Below are 14,248 nucleotides of genomic sequence, written 5' to 3'. Positions count from 1 at the left end.
GCCGGCGCTTTGATGACGGACCTGTAAAAAATCTGGGGGTGGGGTTCAGCAAGGACCTTCGGTTTATTAACCACGTTAAAAAATTGACCTGGGTCTGTTTTGGAACCCTCAAAATACTCAGAAGGATCTTCCCCCTGCTCTCGAGAGTGGCCAAGGACCAGTTGCTCGTGCTCTAATCCTCTCGCGGCTAGACTATGCAAATGCTTTGTTCATAGGCTTACCTGGCTATCTGCTGCAAAAACTTCAAACAATACAGAATGCCACGGCTAGACTCATGCACAATGGTGCAAATCGATCCAGCGCTAGGCAATATTTACGGGATCTGCATTGGCTTCCGGTGGCGCAGCTAGTTCAGTTTAAGGCTATCACCCTGGCCCACCGGGCCCTGCATGGACACGGTCCTACTTATCTTAGGAAGCGCTTTGCCTTCTATGTGCCGAACCGGCCTCTGCAATCTGCCTCCCTCCACCGGGTGATTGTCCCGCGCTTCCACAGAGTCCGCATGGGAGGCCAGTCACTGTTTGTTAAAGCCGCAGCAGCCTGGAACTCGCTCCCTATAGATCTTCAGTCGACTCAAGAATTTCATCTCTTTAAAAAATGTGTTAAAACTCAACTGTTTAGCCTGACCATCTAACTGACCTTTCCTTCTTTCCCAGCTCGCCCGCGCCAGGACACTCTTGAGTATTAGTGCGCGCTATAAATATGCTATATCATATTATATCACCTGGGACAGCGGGATCACAACCTATTGCACATGTTTCGTGTCAGTGAACCCCAAAGCATTGCAGCAAAAGGGACAGTGCAAAGACATTGAGATATTTGTGATGGTGCAATCCCTGTTTTTAACTCGCTGCAATAGACCTCTCAGTAAAATTCATTGTTAATGTCTTGTCGATGAAAAGGAGGAAGCACAAATGAGGATTGGGAAATGGAGGGCCCGATTCACAGAACTAACTTAAGACAAAATCATCAATCAATCAATCAATCAAAGACATTTATAGAGCGCACTACTCACCCGGAGGGTCTCAAGGCGCTAGGGGGGGGGTGCTGCTACTGCTCGAACAGCCAGGTCTTGAGCTTCTTCCTGAAGGAGAGGTGGTCCTGGGTCAGGCGGAGGTGGGTCGGAAGGGAGTTCCAAGTCTTGGCGGCCAGGTAGGAGAAGGACCTTCCTCCTGTTGTCGCTCTTCGGATGCGGGGGACGGCGGCGAGGGCGTGGGGCCACCAGTAGTCATCCCAGGCGGAGGGCGAGGAGCCCAGGATGAGGACTTCCGTCTTGTCTGAGTTCAGTTTCAGGCGGCTGGTTGTGTTCGGTCGTGGCGTGCGTCGGTTGAGTGCTGAAGCTGTTGTGTATGTCCGCGATCTTGTTGTGGAAGTAGGAGGCGAGGGAATTGCAGAGGTCTTGCGAAGGGGTGATGTCGTTGTTTCCGGCGTTGGGGTTGGAGAGCTCTTTCACGATGTTGAAGAGTTCCTTGCAGTTGTGTGCGTTGTTGTCCAGCCGGTCCTTGAATGCAGTTTTCTTGGTGGCGCGGATCAGTTGGTGGTGCTTCCGGGTGGCAAGCTTGAGGGTGGTCATGTTGTCCGGAGTTGGTTCCCTTCTCCAGTCTTTCTCGAGGGCTCAATGAGTAATTGCCTTCTGTGAATATCAAAATGAGTAAATGGTAGTAAGTTTAGCATTTTGTCTTAAGTTAGTTCTGTGAATCGGACCCAAATTGTTTTGAAATATAATTCTGTGGATCTTTTCAACATCTTTGCGTCTGTCATTGACGTTTTCCTGTTGCTCCTTGCATGAGATTTAATGCCTTCAACACAGAATTTCTTTTGATAGATTATTATTCTGTCACTGACCCTGATATTTTATTTGTGATTGCACACGAGGGGGCCAGAATGTCCGCGACCAGGCGGCCTCCGAAGAAATGAGAGTTGTGAAAAATATAAGCACTGGTATGTTTGATTAGTCTACCATAGCAAGGTTCTAAAGAAAAATCTAAATAAATCAGCAATTCTGCCTTCCACTTACTACTACTTAGTAGAGTGTGATGAGTTCCAGAGTATTGGTGTGTTACAAGTTTGTCTAGTAATGCTCATAAGCTGAGTGTAAATATTTCTCAACAGTTACACTGCTGAGTTGCACGTCCTTACTGTTGAATCTGTCATGGGGTTTGACTCTTTAACACCAATATGGCGAAAACAGGTTTTTATGCATGTGCCGGAGTCAACGCATCCTACTCAAGGTGCTTGTTTCACCACAGCAGGTTGGGACACAATATATCCTAGCCACAAACTCATTTATTGATTTCATTGTCACATTGCGATTCCATTCTGTCAATAGGAGCTCTTATTTTTATTTTTTATTTTTTTTAAACAAATTTTAATTAGAGTTCGACTATACATGAAACCATGTAATTTAATCTCACATTATATGGCTTGCTCATAACAGTTGTGCCAGTCAATGTAAAAAATGAACCCTAATCTAACTCCCCAACATTACCCCCTCCCGCCCTGCCCCCTCAGGCATGCCACGTCTAGTACTTTCCAACAAGGTGTGGTATGCAGATGCTATATTGTACCTTCTTGATATACCAAGTGCATCGGAATTAAGGATTATGTTCAGCCACTATATAGGCATTGCACTGTCCTTTATCAGTGTCCCCTTGGGCAGTCGTGCTTAGGTGCAGACTTCCTGATCTCCCATGGTAGGCACAGGTGTCCCGGGGTCTTCATCGCTATCGTCGTCAGGGATTTTGAGGAGCACGACCAATGTTTCCCACGCCTTTGCCACATTTAGTGCTTTCTTGCTTCCCACCCTCTTTGCCATCTGCATTCGGACTATTCCTTCGCAGTCTGCCCATTTAGTAAACTCTTTTTTCCAGCGAGCTATACTGGGCCCCCTTTGTGCTTTCCAATGCATTGTAATCTCCTGTTTAGCCAGTAGGAGACCCATGTCTATAAACTTGCTAGTGATTTTATTCTTGGCCGTGTGAGGAAACCAAAGCAGTATACACAGCCAATTCCAATTCCCTGTCAGTGATTGTGTTAAGGAATGCCACTACCTCATGCCAATATACGTTTAAGTGTGAGCACCCCAAAAACATGTGGTGAAAATCATCTCCCTCCCTATGGCAGCGCGGGCAATTATCTGAGCCAGTATTAAAGTATTTTTAACTTTTCACTGGAGTAAAGTAGGCCCTATGCAAGATGTAAAAATGCACCAACTGGAAACTGGCGTTTCTATTACTTTTCCATGCCCTTTCCACTAGATCGGCCCAGGTTTTGTCCAGGATCTCTGTTCCCACGTCCTACTCCCTTTTATGACATCATATAGTCAGCGGCAGCATCGTCTCCTGCGTAAGTCGTCTATATAGGCATGTGACCACCTTGAAGGTTCCTTCTGCCGTTACCAGGTACTGACATCCCAGTGACTTTTGTGGTTCGATGAGGCCCTCTTTCCAGTGCTGAAGAATAGCTGTTGTAAGTGCAGCGTGTGATAAAAAGTACCCCTCTAGCAAGTCATACCGATCCTTCGTATAAATCCCCTACTGTAGTCGAGCCTCTTTCTTTCCAGTCAATAGGAGCTTTTATGTATAAAAACATTTATGAGGCGTTCATGGCCAATGCAAATCATGGAAGTGAAAGCATATTAGTAGCATGTGTATGGCCTTGGTTCCTTCTCTTTTTTATTTATGTGTATTTAAGGAAAATAACATCGCTACAAGATACACAATACAATATGAAGCGATAAATGGTTACATCAGCTCAAAATAGATGAAAAAACTATATAGGGATCAGGGTAGGGATACCCTAATCCACCTTGAATTGTTAGGGGGAGCCTGGGGCCAAAAAACCAACAAAAACACACATCCAACCCCCTCCTCCCCCCTCCCCTTCCCCCCTCCCCAAGAAGCAGCCATAGGCCTCTCTTTCTTCCAAGAATAAAACCCATGCAACTGGGCATATTGCGTGTATACAACTGATTTAGCTTTTTCCTGTTAATGACTATTCCAATGATAGTCAAGTGTGAAGATACTTATGTCTTTTCTGTTCTGTATTTACTAGGTGAAAGTGACTTGTCTTTAAGGATAATAGGAGAAGATCCGCCTTCGAAGTGTCATCCCTACACCCAGGATAGTGCACGCTTCGACGACCTTAGTGCAGATCAGGACACCGTACTAGGTTGTTGAATTAACCTGTTGAATTACAAAGAGCGTCTTTATAGTACCATCTGTTAGGACTTATTATTACATGTATGCTTCATCAAAAGTCATGTCTTTTAAAAGCCAAGTCTGATAGATGCTTTCGGTGTGCCACAATCTGGTTAAACCACATGCTTCTTTAGCAAAGCCACTGAGCCTCCCAATGCCTTAGTTTTGAACACTCAAACTTACATTTCTTAAGGTTAAATGATACTCCATAGAGTAATAACTGTATATAGAACAGGCATTGACAAAGTCAACATGTCTGGCTTGAATGCACTAATGCAGACAGCTGCATTTGTGAATGCCTACTTTTCCTTCTGCTACCAAATTAACACTAGACCTGTTGGCTTTGTACTATGGGGGAATACAGAGTGTTGGCTTTGTGGAGAGCGATGTCCAGAGTTAAGTGAATGGAGTCTTGGGGATTGGGCAGTAGACTGCGTTCTGGGGACAGTGTAGTGTGTCCTAGAAGAGCACAGTATTGCTGTGTTTAAAGTCAGTAGAAAATCAGTGACTCCTGGGGTGTGGTTTGCTGTTTCTTGGAATGTGGATAGCCTTCCTGGTCCAGAGGTTTGCTAGTAATTACTGATCTAATATTAAATTCAGTGGGAGCCATGGCCATTTACGACCTCTCCCATTGTCTGATACTATTCGATGCTGTTCGCATCTTTCAGGTCTTCCTCAGCAAACTGAAAGCTAATGGCATTGAAATCTCAGTCAAGGGGCCTTATGTTTTTGTCAGGTAACACAGCGAGCCCGCTACTTAGGAACTAATTGGTGATATCGCTTCCATCATGTACGGAGAATCATCTTCTGTATGGCTTGTTCACATTTTTTCGACTGTATAGACCATTCCAAACTATGTTTTTCCTTGCTCTTGCTTGCTTGCTTGTTCTATTGAGCGGGCGGGCCATAACGGAGTGGTTCCGTCATTAGCACAGATCAACCGGAGCTCATGACGGAACCACTCCGTCATGAGTGTGGTTCTGAAAATTCTGAACTCATGTAATAATTCAGACTCGAGAATAAAACTTCATCATAACATGACGAATTTAGTATCAAAAGACCGAGAATGACGACTACACCATGTACAAGCATTTTCAGCATATTCGAGTGACGATTTCACCTCGAAATCGCCATTATCGTTCTGAACCCCCGGCTTCCATTTTATGTATGGCAGCCATTTTGTAAGTTGCCCTTTACATAGGCTTTAATCCAGCTAAATTCAATCCCAAAGGACACGCACACCTTAATCGACTTTCCTATGACCTGTGCAAGTTGGAACCATTGCCCCAGGCCAAACCTGTTAGGTCAGTTCCTCTCCAGTGGCCGAACAAGATAACATCAAGGCTCAACAAGCCATAAAACCTTCTTATCGCACACACACCCTGCCGAATCTTGCTCACATCTTTCCCTGCTCATTTCTCTCTCTTGCTTTATGATGGGGAGGTGCCCGTTTCTATTAGGGGTCCACTGATATCTGATGGAAATACCGGACCTTGCCGGGTAATTTATTTTGGGCTGGACGAAGTGAAATATGGACATGTCACCATGACTCTGCTTTTCCCATTGTAACGAAAATGTTAATAGTATACTGTAAATTTAAGAATGTTTGCCTGAAGCTGAATATTTTGTATAAAAAGAGAAGCCTGGTTTTGTGAATTCGAGCAGTCTCCTGAGAACATACATCCCGTGTGTTGTACTTCTAGGACTCTTGTTACCTTGGTTGCAGCCAATAAAATGGATCCTTGACTTCACCTAGAAGACTCTGAGTTTCTGTGGTCTGAATCAGGAAAGTACCCGAGGTCTTTGGGTGTACCCTGGCACCGCTGGGTTGCCGGTTCAGTACCGGTTCTGAAAAACCCAGTACCTCAGTTGGCGCCCAACATTTGCGGCGATACCAACGGTACCAGTCCAGCCAGAGGTTCGTGAGGAGCTTCGTGAGGAAATTCTGGAGGAAGGCCTGCCACTACATCGACCCCTGCATGTCGACGTGGCCCGAAAGTCTTTGCTGAGAGGTTCCCCGCTTCCCGACGGCTACGAAGGACTGCTGCCCTGGCTATCGCCCTGATTTGGACCCTTGAAGTTTGGTAGAGCGAAACACTAAGACGAGTCTTCTGGTGACGTCATCGATATTTCAGTTAAGTATAAGTGGAGCGTCTCCCAGTCCTTAGTTGGTTTTGATTTGGAACTTGCAAGTGCCAAAGCCGAAGGACTCGTGTATTCACGAGAATATCGTAATCGATAATCCTTTGAAGTTTGGAGCTAGACTAGAGAGCGAAGATGCCTGGTCTTAGACTTGGAAATTTGTTTTGTCTTGGTTGTAATAATAGGGACTCCCGATTGGAGGACTCATGTCCGGTTCCTCCAGTTGGAACTCCAACTTACGAGTTATATGTAAAACATGGAGTAGGCCCGATCACATATAATGAGGTGTGGATCAAATACACCAGAAAAGATGGTGTTTTAAAATGGCCCCAATATGGTAGCTTTGACACAGAAATTTTAGATAATCTTGAAATTAAACTTTTCAAGAAGAAAGCCCGGCCGGCGATGTTTGACTCTTTCTGCCTATGGCGTAAGGAGGCCAAACAAAAGGAAATTAAATTAGCAAAGAAAAATAAGAGAGAAGGGGGAATTTCGGTAATGCAAGCTGCTATGCAGTTTAAAAACAATGAAGAAGAACAGATGAGTGAGCAGTTGCACAGGCAACGTAAAATGGTAATAGATAAATGCTATCCAGTTTTGCCGTCTCTTCAGCAAGAGGCAGCAAAAGAGCGTGAAAAAGATCCGTTAATGTCGCATTTATTAAGTTCACCACCCCCCTATGCGCAAAATGCTACAGCACCTCTGCAACCTTTAGCTGCGCAACCCGTGGTTGCATTGCCTCCTGTTCCTCCACAGCACCCACCAGCTGTTCTTCAGCTGGCTCCTGCTCCTTTGGTGCAGCCTCCTCAAGGCCCACCGATCACATCTGTTTCACCTGTGCTTTCTACCACTTTGCCTAGTGCACCTTCTACTTCTCCTAATGATCCCTCTGCTATTGCTTCTGCCCCTGCCTTATCTCACCCTGTTTTTCCACCCGTTCTTCCTTCAGTTTCTCCTTCCGTTCGGCAGAAAATGGCCAACACTGTTACTAATCTTTTCTCACCTCTTTTTGGGTCGCCTACTACGACCCCTAACATGGGACGAAGACAGTTGCGAAGTCACCTGCCTGACTATCAAGAGAGATTCACTGAATCGTTTAGCGCATAAATGGGTTATGGACACTGTAAAGTATGATGTAGATTCAGTCATGGAAGTCTTCCGTCAATGGGAAGCACCGACGCAGAGATATGTCTTTGAACAAATGTGTGTTTTTCTCTGTGAGGATTTGGAAGACAATGATCTGGAATACAACCCACAAGAATTGTGTCGTGTGCGGTTCAATTTCGCAGAGGGCATGATTGTAGGTCGCGATGTCAAGAGAGCGGTTGAGATATTGTTGTCATATCGGAGTAAGGGGAGCCCTTCTCAGTCGCTATTTGAGCATGGTAGGAAAAAGGCGCGACAGTACCCCATGAGAGAAGTTCCCCCACAATGGAGAGAGGGTGATGCAGCCTCACTTTCAGCGTGTGTGGGTACATGTCCCATGGAGGCGAGCTGAAGTTTTAGCCCTTAAACAGACATTACCTGATCCCCGTAAAAATCCCGCAGGGTATTACAAAGAGTTGTCACAAACTGCTGGGTCATGTATAATGAATTTAGCCGATATCGATATGTTATTTGGGAATGTTGTTCCACAGCCTTTATGGGGTAAGATTCGTCATGTAGATCATGATCAGGAGTTAGGTGACTCATGGGCTAATATTACTGCTGCAGATGCCCGACAATTTGGTGGTGCTAAGCCTGAGCCTTTAGTAGCCGAACTTCCTGGTAAAATAATTGATTACATGAAAACGATAATGCCTGCAATACGTGTAAATTGGGATAAGTTGTCTGCATGTAAGCAGAGGAAAGATGAAACGGTCTCAGATTTCTTCACCAGGTTTGAAGAGACATTTGTCGACCACAGTGGTCAAGATATGAGCACAGAAGGTGGTCAGCGATTGTTCGTCGATAAATTCGTGCACAATCTGCTTCCAGAGTTGTGTAAAAAGTTAAAAGACTCAGAGTTCATGGGCAGTTTCCTCCTCAGCACAGATATTGGCTACTGCACTATATTACGGGAATCGAGACAAAGACGAGAAAGATAGAGCAGAAAAGAAAACTAAAGAGTTAAAAACGAAGGTTTTGTTACAGCAAGCATATCCGCCACGTGGTGGTGGTGGCCAGAATAGTGGTGGTCAAAATAATAGTGGTCAGAGTAACTATCAGAATAATTATCAGCAGCCTCAACAGTATCAGAGGAACTCGCAAAAAGTCGAGTATACTCAACCACGTGTCCCTGTAGGCCCCAATCAGTGTTCATATTGTAAAGAAGAGCGTCATTTCAAGTATAGTTGTCCTATTTTATTACAGCGTGCAAATGGTGCTTCTGGTGTAAGAGGTCGAGGTGTTCAGCAAGCGTCTAGAGGTAGAGGACATGGAAATTTCCCCCAGAACACACAGTCTCTTCCACCTCAAAATTCGATGAATAGGTTTGATCAGCAGAATAACGCATCTGCTAGGACAGCTCAGTACTATGCTGACGATTACTATGCAGAAGATGAACATTGGGAAGGAAATGATTGCTAGGACAGCCATAGACAAAGAGAGGGAGTTGTTTCAGTTCCAGTAGATCAGAGTGGACCCTACGTTGAGGTGATTACATCCGGTGTGTCAGAGCCTTTTCTGTTGGATACTGGTGCTACAAAGAGTTCTATTATGCACTCCAAACTCCCTGGCGCACCTTTGTCTGGCGAAATGAATGTATCTGTAGGTTTTTCTGGCGCCCCAGTTAGAAATCCGATTTCTGACCCTTTGTCCCTTTCTGTTGGACCTTGTGAATTCGAAGCACCCCTTATTCTGACAACAGGTTGTGGTGAAAACTTGCTAGGATTAGATTTGCTAAAAAGATTGCATGCGACTTTGTACTGTTCTCCGTCTGGAGTACAACTTACACTGGGTAAGAAAGTGGTTTCTCCAATGTATTTGTCGAGAGACAAACTTCCAACAGAATTGTCATCTCTCCCTAATATTCTTTGGGCTACTGGTCCTAATGATGTAGGTCTTTTGGAAATACCACCATATGTTGTAACATTGAAAGCCAATGTTAGAATGCCACGTATTCCCCAATACAAAATTTCTAGTGAAGGTGAAAAAGCTTTGCTAGCGATCGTTTACGAACTGATTGAAAAAGATGTGATTGAAGAGACAAGAGGCAACGTTTGCAATAGCCCTGTTCTGCCTGTTTTAAAACGAACTGATCCCTCTCAGCCACCTGTGTACAGATTCGTGATTGATCTTAGAGAGGTCAATAAAATAGTTGTGCCACAATTTCCAGTTGTCCCCGACATTACTGCCCTATTGACCATGATTCCAGCTTCTGCCACCTGGTTTTCGGTGATTGACTTGAAGAATGCCTTCTTCAGCATCCCGATTGCTGAGGAGAGCAGGCATATTTTTCCTTCAGTTTAGGAGGACGCAGTTTCCGCTTTAAACGCGCTCCTCAGGGCTACTGTGAAAGTCCATCAATATATAGTCACGCTCTAAAGACACAGCTTGATACGATTGTTTTACCTGAAGGTGCTACTCTTGTACAGTACGTTGATGATTTGCTTATTGCTGCAGATACTGAGGAAATATGTAAGAAAGCCACGTTGTCATTGTTGCGTCATCTGGTTGATTTGAATCACAAAGTGTCACTTTCCAAATTACAATATTGCCGACAAGAAGTGACCTACTTAGGTCACCTCTTATCGAAGGAGGGAAGGAAACTGACCCCAGAAAGAATTCAGGCAATAGCGAAATTGAGTGTGCCAAAAACACAGAGAGAAGTGCGTGCTTTCTTGGGCATTACATCGTACTGTAGACAGTGGATTCCAAATTTTTCGTTATTAGCCAAACCTTTGGTGGCATTAACGTGTAAAGATACACCCAATCCCATTCCTTGGTCTGAAGAGTGTCAGAAAAGTTTTTCTGAATTGCGCACAGCATTATGTTCGGACCCTGTGTTAGGTACCCCCAACTACAGTAAGCCCTTTACATTGTATGTCCATGAGAAACAAGGTTGTGCATTGTCAGTTTTGACTCAGTTATTTGGGGACAAACAGCGTCCATGTGCATATTTTTCGTCGACTTTGGATCCAGTAGCTAGAGCGTTGCCAAGTTGTTTAAGAGCTACAGCAGCAGCAGCTGTTTCTATTCGACAGTCTGCTGGTCTAGTAATGAACAATACACTAGTCGTGATGGTCCCACATGCAGTAGAGACGTTGTTAAATAGAACCAAGACACAGCACTTAACTAGTGCTCGATTGTCAGGTTACGAATTAACCTTGTTAGCGAGTCATGTGCACATAAAAAGATGCAACACACTCAACCCAGCTACGTTGTTGCCAATTGTAGAGGAATTAGATGCTTCAGAACAGCATGATTGTTTTCTTAGAACAGAGGAAGAAACGAAAGGGAGAATAGATCTCCTAGACACTCCTCTTGCTAAATGTGACGGTACATTATGGGTGGATGGTTCATGCTTCAAGCTTCCGAATGGTGACACGACTGCAGCATATGCTGTCACGACTTTGCATACAATTGTTGAAGCTGCACGTATTCCACATAATTCAGCTCAAGCAGCAGAATTGATTGCACTTACGAGAGCATGTGTGTTGTCAAAAGGAATGAAAGTGACTGTCTATACCGACAGCCAGTATGCTTTTGGTGTGGCTCACAGTTTTGGACGGCTGTGGAAAGAACGTGGATTCCTGACTTCGCATGGAGCTAAGATTTAGCATGGTCAGTTGGTGAATGAGCTTCTTGAATCACTGACCATGCCTCTGCAAGTGGCGATTGTGAAATGTAGTGCTCACAAGAAGGTGACTGATGATGTTGGTCGTGGAAATGCATTTGCTGACGAAATCGCGAAAGAAACTGCAAGGAATGTGATGAGCCGAATGTATGTTGCAGGCCCTGCAAGATGGGTTGGTGATGTTGGAATGTGTGAGGACACGATAGAGAGTGTGAAGTCTATTCAAGCTGAGGCTACAGAGAAAGAGTTGAGCATGTGGAGAGAAAGTACGGGTAGAATGGATGCAAATGGCTGTTGGATTGAATTGTCAGAGCATCAGAGATGGTTGTTACCCGATGCATATGTGCTTGCAGTGGTTACAATGGCTCATGGAATGGCTCACATCAGTGTGAAAGGGATTTGTAAGTTGTTGGCTCCAGTATGGCAAAATTCAGGAATTCCCAAGTGTGCAGAGAATGTGGTCAAGAATTGCATGGTGTGTCTGAAACACAATCCTGGTAGGGGGACCCCAACTCCAGCTTGTCATTTTGCACCTCCTACGTATCCGTTTGAGGTTTTGCAGCTAGATTTCATTCACATGGAGAGGTGCAACAATTTAAAATACGTACTCGTTGTTGTTTGTGCCTTCTCAAGATGGGTAGAAGCATACCCCCTAAAAGACAATACTGCCTTATCCACAGCAAAAGCCCTTGTGAAAGAGTACTTCCCCAGATTTGGAATGCCTAGAATGGTCTGGAGCGATAACGGAAGTGAATTTGTGGGTCGTGTGATGAAGAGAGTGTGTGAAGGGCTAGGTATTCAACAGAGGTTCCACGCTGCAAATCACCCCCAATCAGCTGGATTAGTAGAATGATACAACGGCACTTTAAAACTTAAATTGGCCAAAATCCAAGCGAGCACGGGTCTTAAATGGCCTGACGCTCTACCCTTAGCACTCCTGTCCACCAGAATGACTGTGCATTCACAAGTGAAACTTAGCCCCTACGAGATAATCTTTGGCCGCCCGGCCAACATATGGGGAGTGCCTAGACCCACTAAGTTCAGTGAGATTGAACACCCTGTTTTGCTTGATTATCTATACGAATTGATGGCTAAATTGCGTGTTTTGCATCAACAGGTTCACGACACCCTGCCTCCGGTCTCTGAGACTCCAGGACATCGGATCGACCCTGGATCCTGGGTGTTGGTCAAGAACTTCCAGAGAACGAAGAACGACCAGCCCAGGAGGACCGGACCGCACCTCGTCCTTCTTTCCACAAGATCAGCCGTTCGAGTGGAGGGGAAGGCCAACTGGATCCACGGGGTCCACTGTAAAAGAATCCCTTTACCTCTGCCGTATGACCAGTGGGTCCAGAAGGGTGTCGCTGACTCAGAAACAAACACCGTGCCACGTTTCCTACCTTTCAGTGATGCACGTGTAAAAGGAACTAACTCCGAACAAGAAAGTGAGGACATTTTGCAAGAAGCTGTGCCACCATCCAAGCGATTGAACACTTTGGAGCCTGAACTTCTGTTTCAGGACCAGACAGTACCGGGAAAGAAGCGCTATAATTTGAGGCCGAGACCTATGGACTAATAAAATATTTATTTTTTTCCTTCAAGTGCTATTTTTGAAAGTGCAGCTCTCCCATCTGAAAACTTGCTTATTTTTGTTTTTCGAACCGCCATCCGGGTTCCGCTGCTAGGGCCGCGATTGCTTAAAGTCTTTGGGGTGCAGCTGACGACGTTAGGTCGGCAGTTCTGGTTGGTCTAAAGGGAGTTGCCCTGGACTGACAGAAGCATTTCTTAGCAGAATCAACCTCCCGTCGCGTGCAGCACTTTAGAGAGGATGGAGTTTTCAGAGATGGAGAGACCTGCCAAACCAATGAACTTTAAACACAGATTATGTAAAATTATGACAAGGAAAAGCTTCTTGATATTGTGCATCTGTATGTTATTCAGTGTGATGATATTTTTAATAAGTTAAGTTTTGTTCTCTTTTCGTGTAACCTTTACACCCACTGCATCGCCCATACCTCCTCCTACTGTTTCCTCTCATTCTTTTCAACTCCTTCCTGAACACGAATCCACTAGGAGATTAGAGTTCATAAATAACTCCTTTGTTCAGCTTTTGCACCAACACCAACTAGTAATGAACACAACTAACTGTTGGGTGTGTGGTCTTATGCCTCACACAACGGATAAAGGTATTCCTTATCTGGTCCTGCCATTCAGTCACAACGGTTCTGTGTGGGCATACAGAACAATGTTCATATACGCACATGAAGTCTACCCCCTACGTTCTGTAACAGACAATCCTAAAAATAGTTCTCTAGTTAAGGGTATAGTAGACATGATTAAGGAAGGTATTTCTTATGAGACTATCCCGAGAGATGAGACACTAGTATACATAGGATGGAACTTAACCGGATATGGAGCTACTCTGAGTGAGAAACAGCAAGCTAAGAGATCTTCCCCGATTTGGATTGTACCCCATAAGGGTCATCTGTGTCTGCAAGGTAATGGCACGAATCCCAGAGCTCAGTTAGGGAAGAGTACCTGCACTAAAACGTATGTTTTTGCAGCCCAGACTTCCCTTTCGTTTTTAGCAGCTAAGGGTACCTATTTCATCTGCCATGATAGAGCCTATACATGGTCCCCCCTGACTTTTCGGGCTCATGTTTTGTTTCATTCCTGTTGCCTCCCACCTACACAGCAGCGGCAGATTACCACAAGACAAGGGTAGTAAGGGGTGTCTTGAGTGAAGAAGACACTGCAGGTCAAGAATTTGGGGACTTTGCAAAGGGTTTTCTGCCGTTCTGGGGATCCATGGCTAACAGCAGGAACATAAGGCAATTGACAAGGGTAGTTGAGTCCACCGTGATTGAAACTGCTGGTGCCCTTAGTAACTTGACTGCTGAGCTCCAGTCGGATCGACTTATGACCCTTCAGAACAGGGTCGCTTTAGATGTCATACTTGCAGACCGTGGTGGGGTATGTATATTGATCCAATCGAGTTGCTGTGTTTTCATCCCAGATAACGCTCCAACAGTGTACCAGGCCATCTCTAAACTGCATAAGATTTCCGAATCTATTCATGTGGATAAAGGAGATTGGTAATTAATGGGATGGTTTTGGGAACTGATATCCG

At 44.9% G+C, this 14,248-nt stretch overlaps 1 protein-coding gene across 7 annotated transcripts in view; it reads left to right on the top strand.

Moving 5' to 3' along the window:
- The window catches only part of LOC144770911 (uncharacterized), a 234,749-nt gene that overhangs the window by 40,888 nt on the left and 179,613 nt on the right, over positions 1–14,248 (top strand). For 5 of the 7 annotated variants that reach the window (XM_078655713.1, XM_078655712.1, XM_078655717.1 and 2 more), the window contains one exon: positions 4,054–4,170. The exons of the other annotated variants lie outside the window; for them this stretch is intronic. In XM_078655713.1, the coding sequence (XP_078511839.1) occupies positions 4,054–4,170 (117 nt within the window). The remainder of the gene's footprint in view (positions 1–4,053; positions 4,171–14,248) is intronic. 7 annotated transcript variants of the gene reach the window in all.

This window comes from Lissotriton helveticus, chromosome 7 (assembly GCF_964261635.1).
Source record: "Lissotriton helveticus chromosome 7, aLisHel1.1, whole genome shotgun sequence".
NCBI classification, from domain to species: Eukaryota; Metazoa; Chordata; class Amphibia; order Caudata; family Salamandridae; genus Lissotriton; species Lissotriton helveticus.
This window is presented reverse-complemented; position numbering and strand designations above follow the sequence as displayed.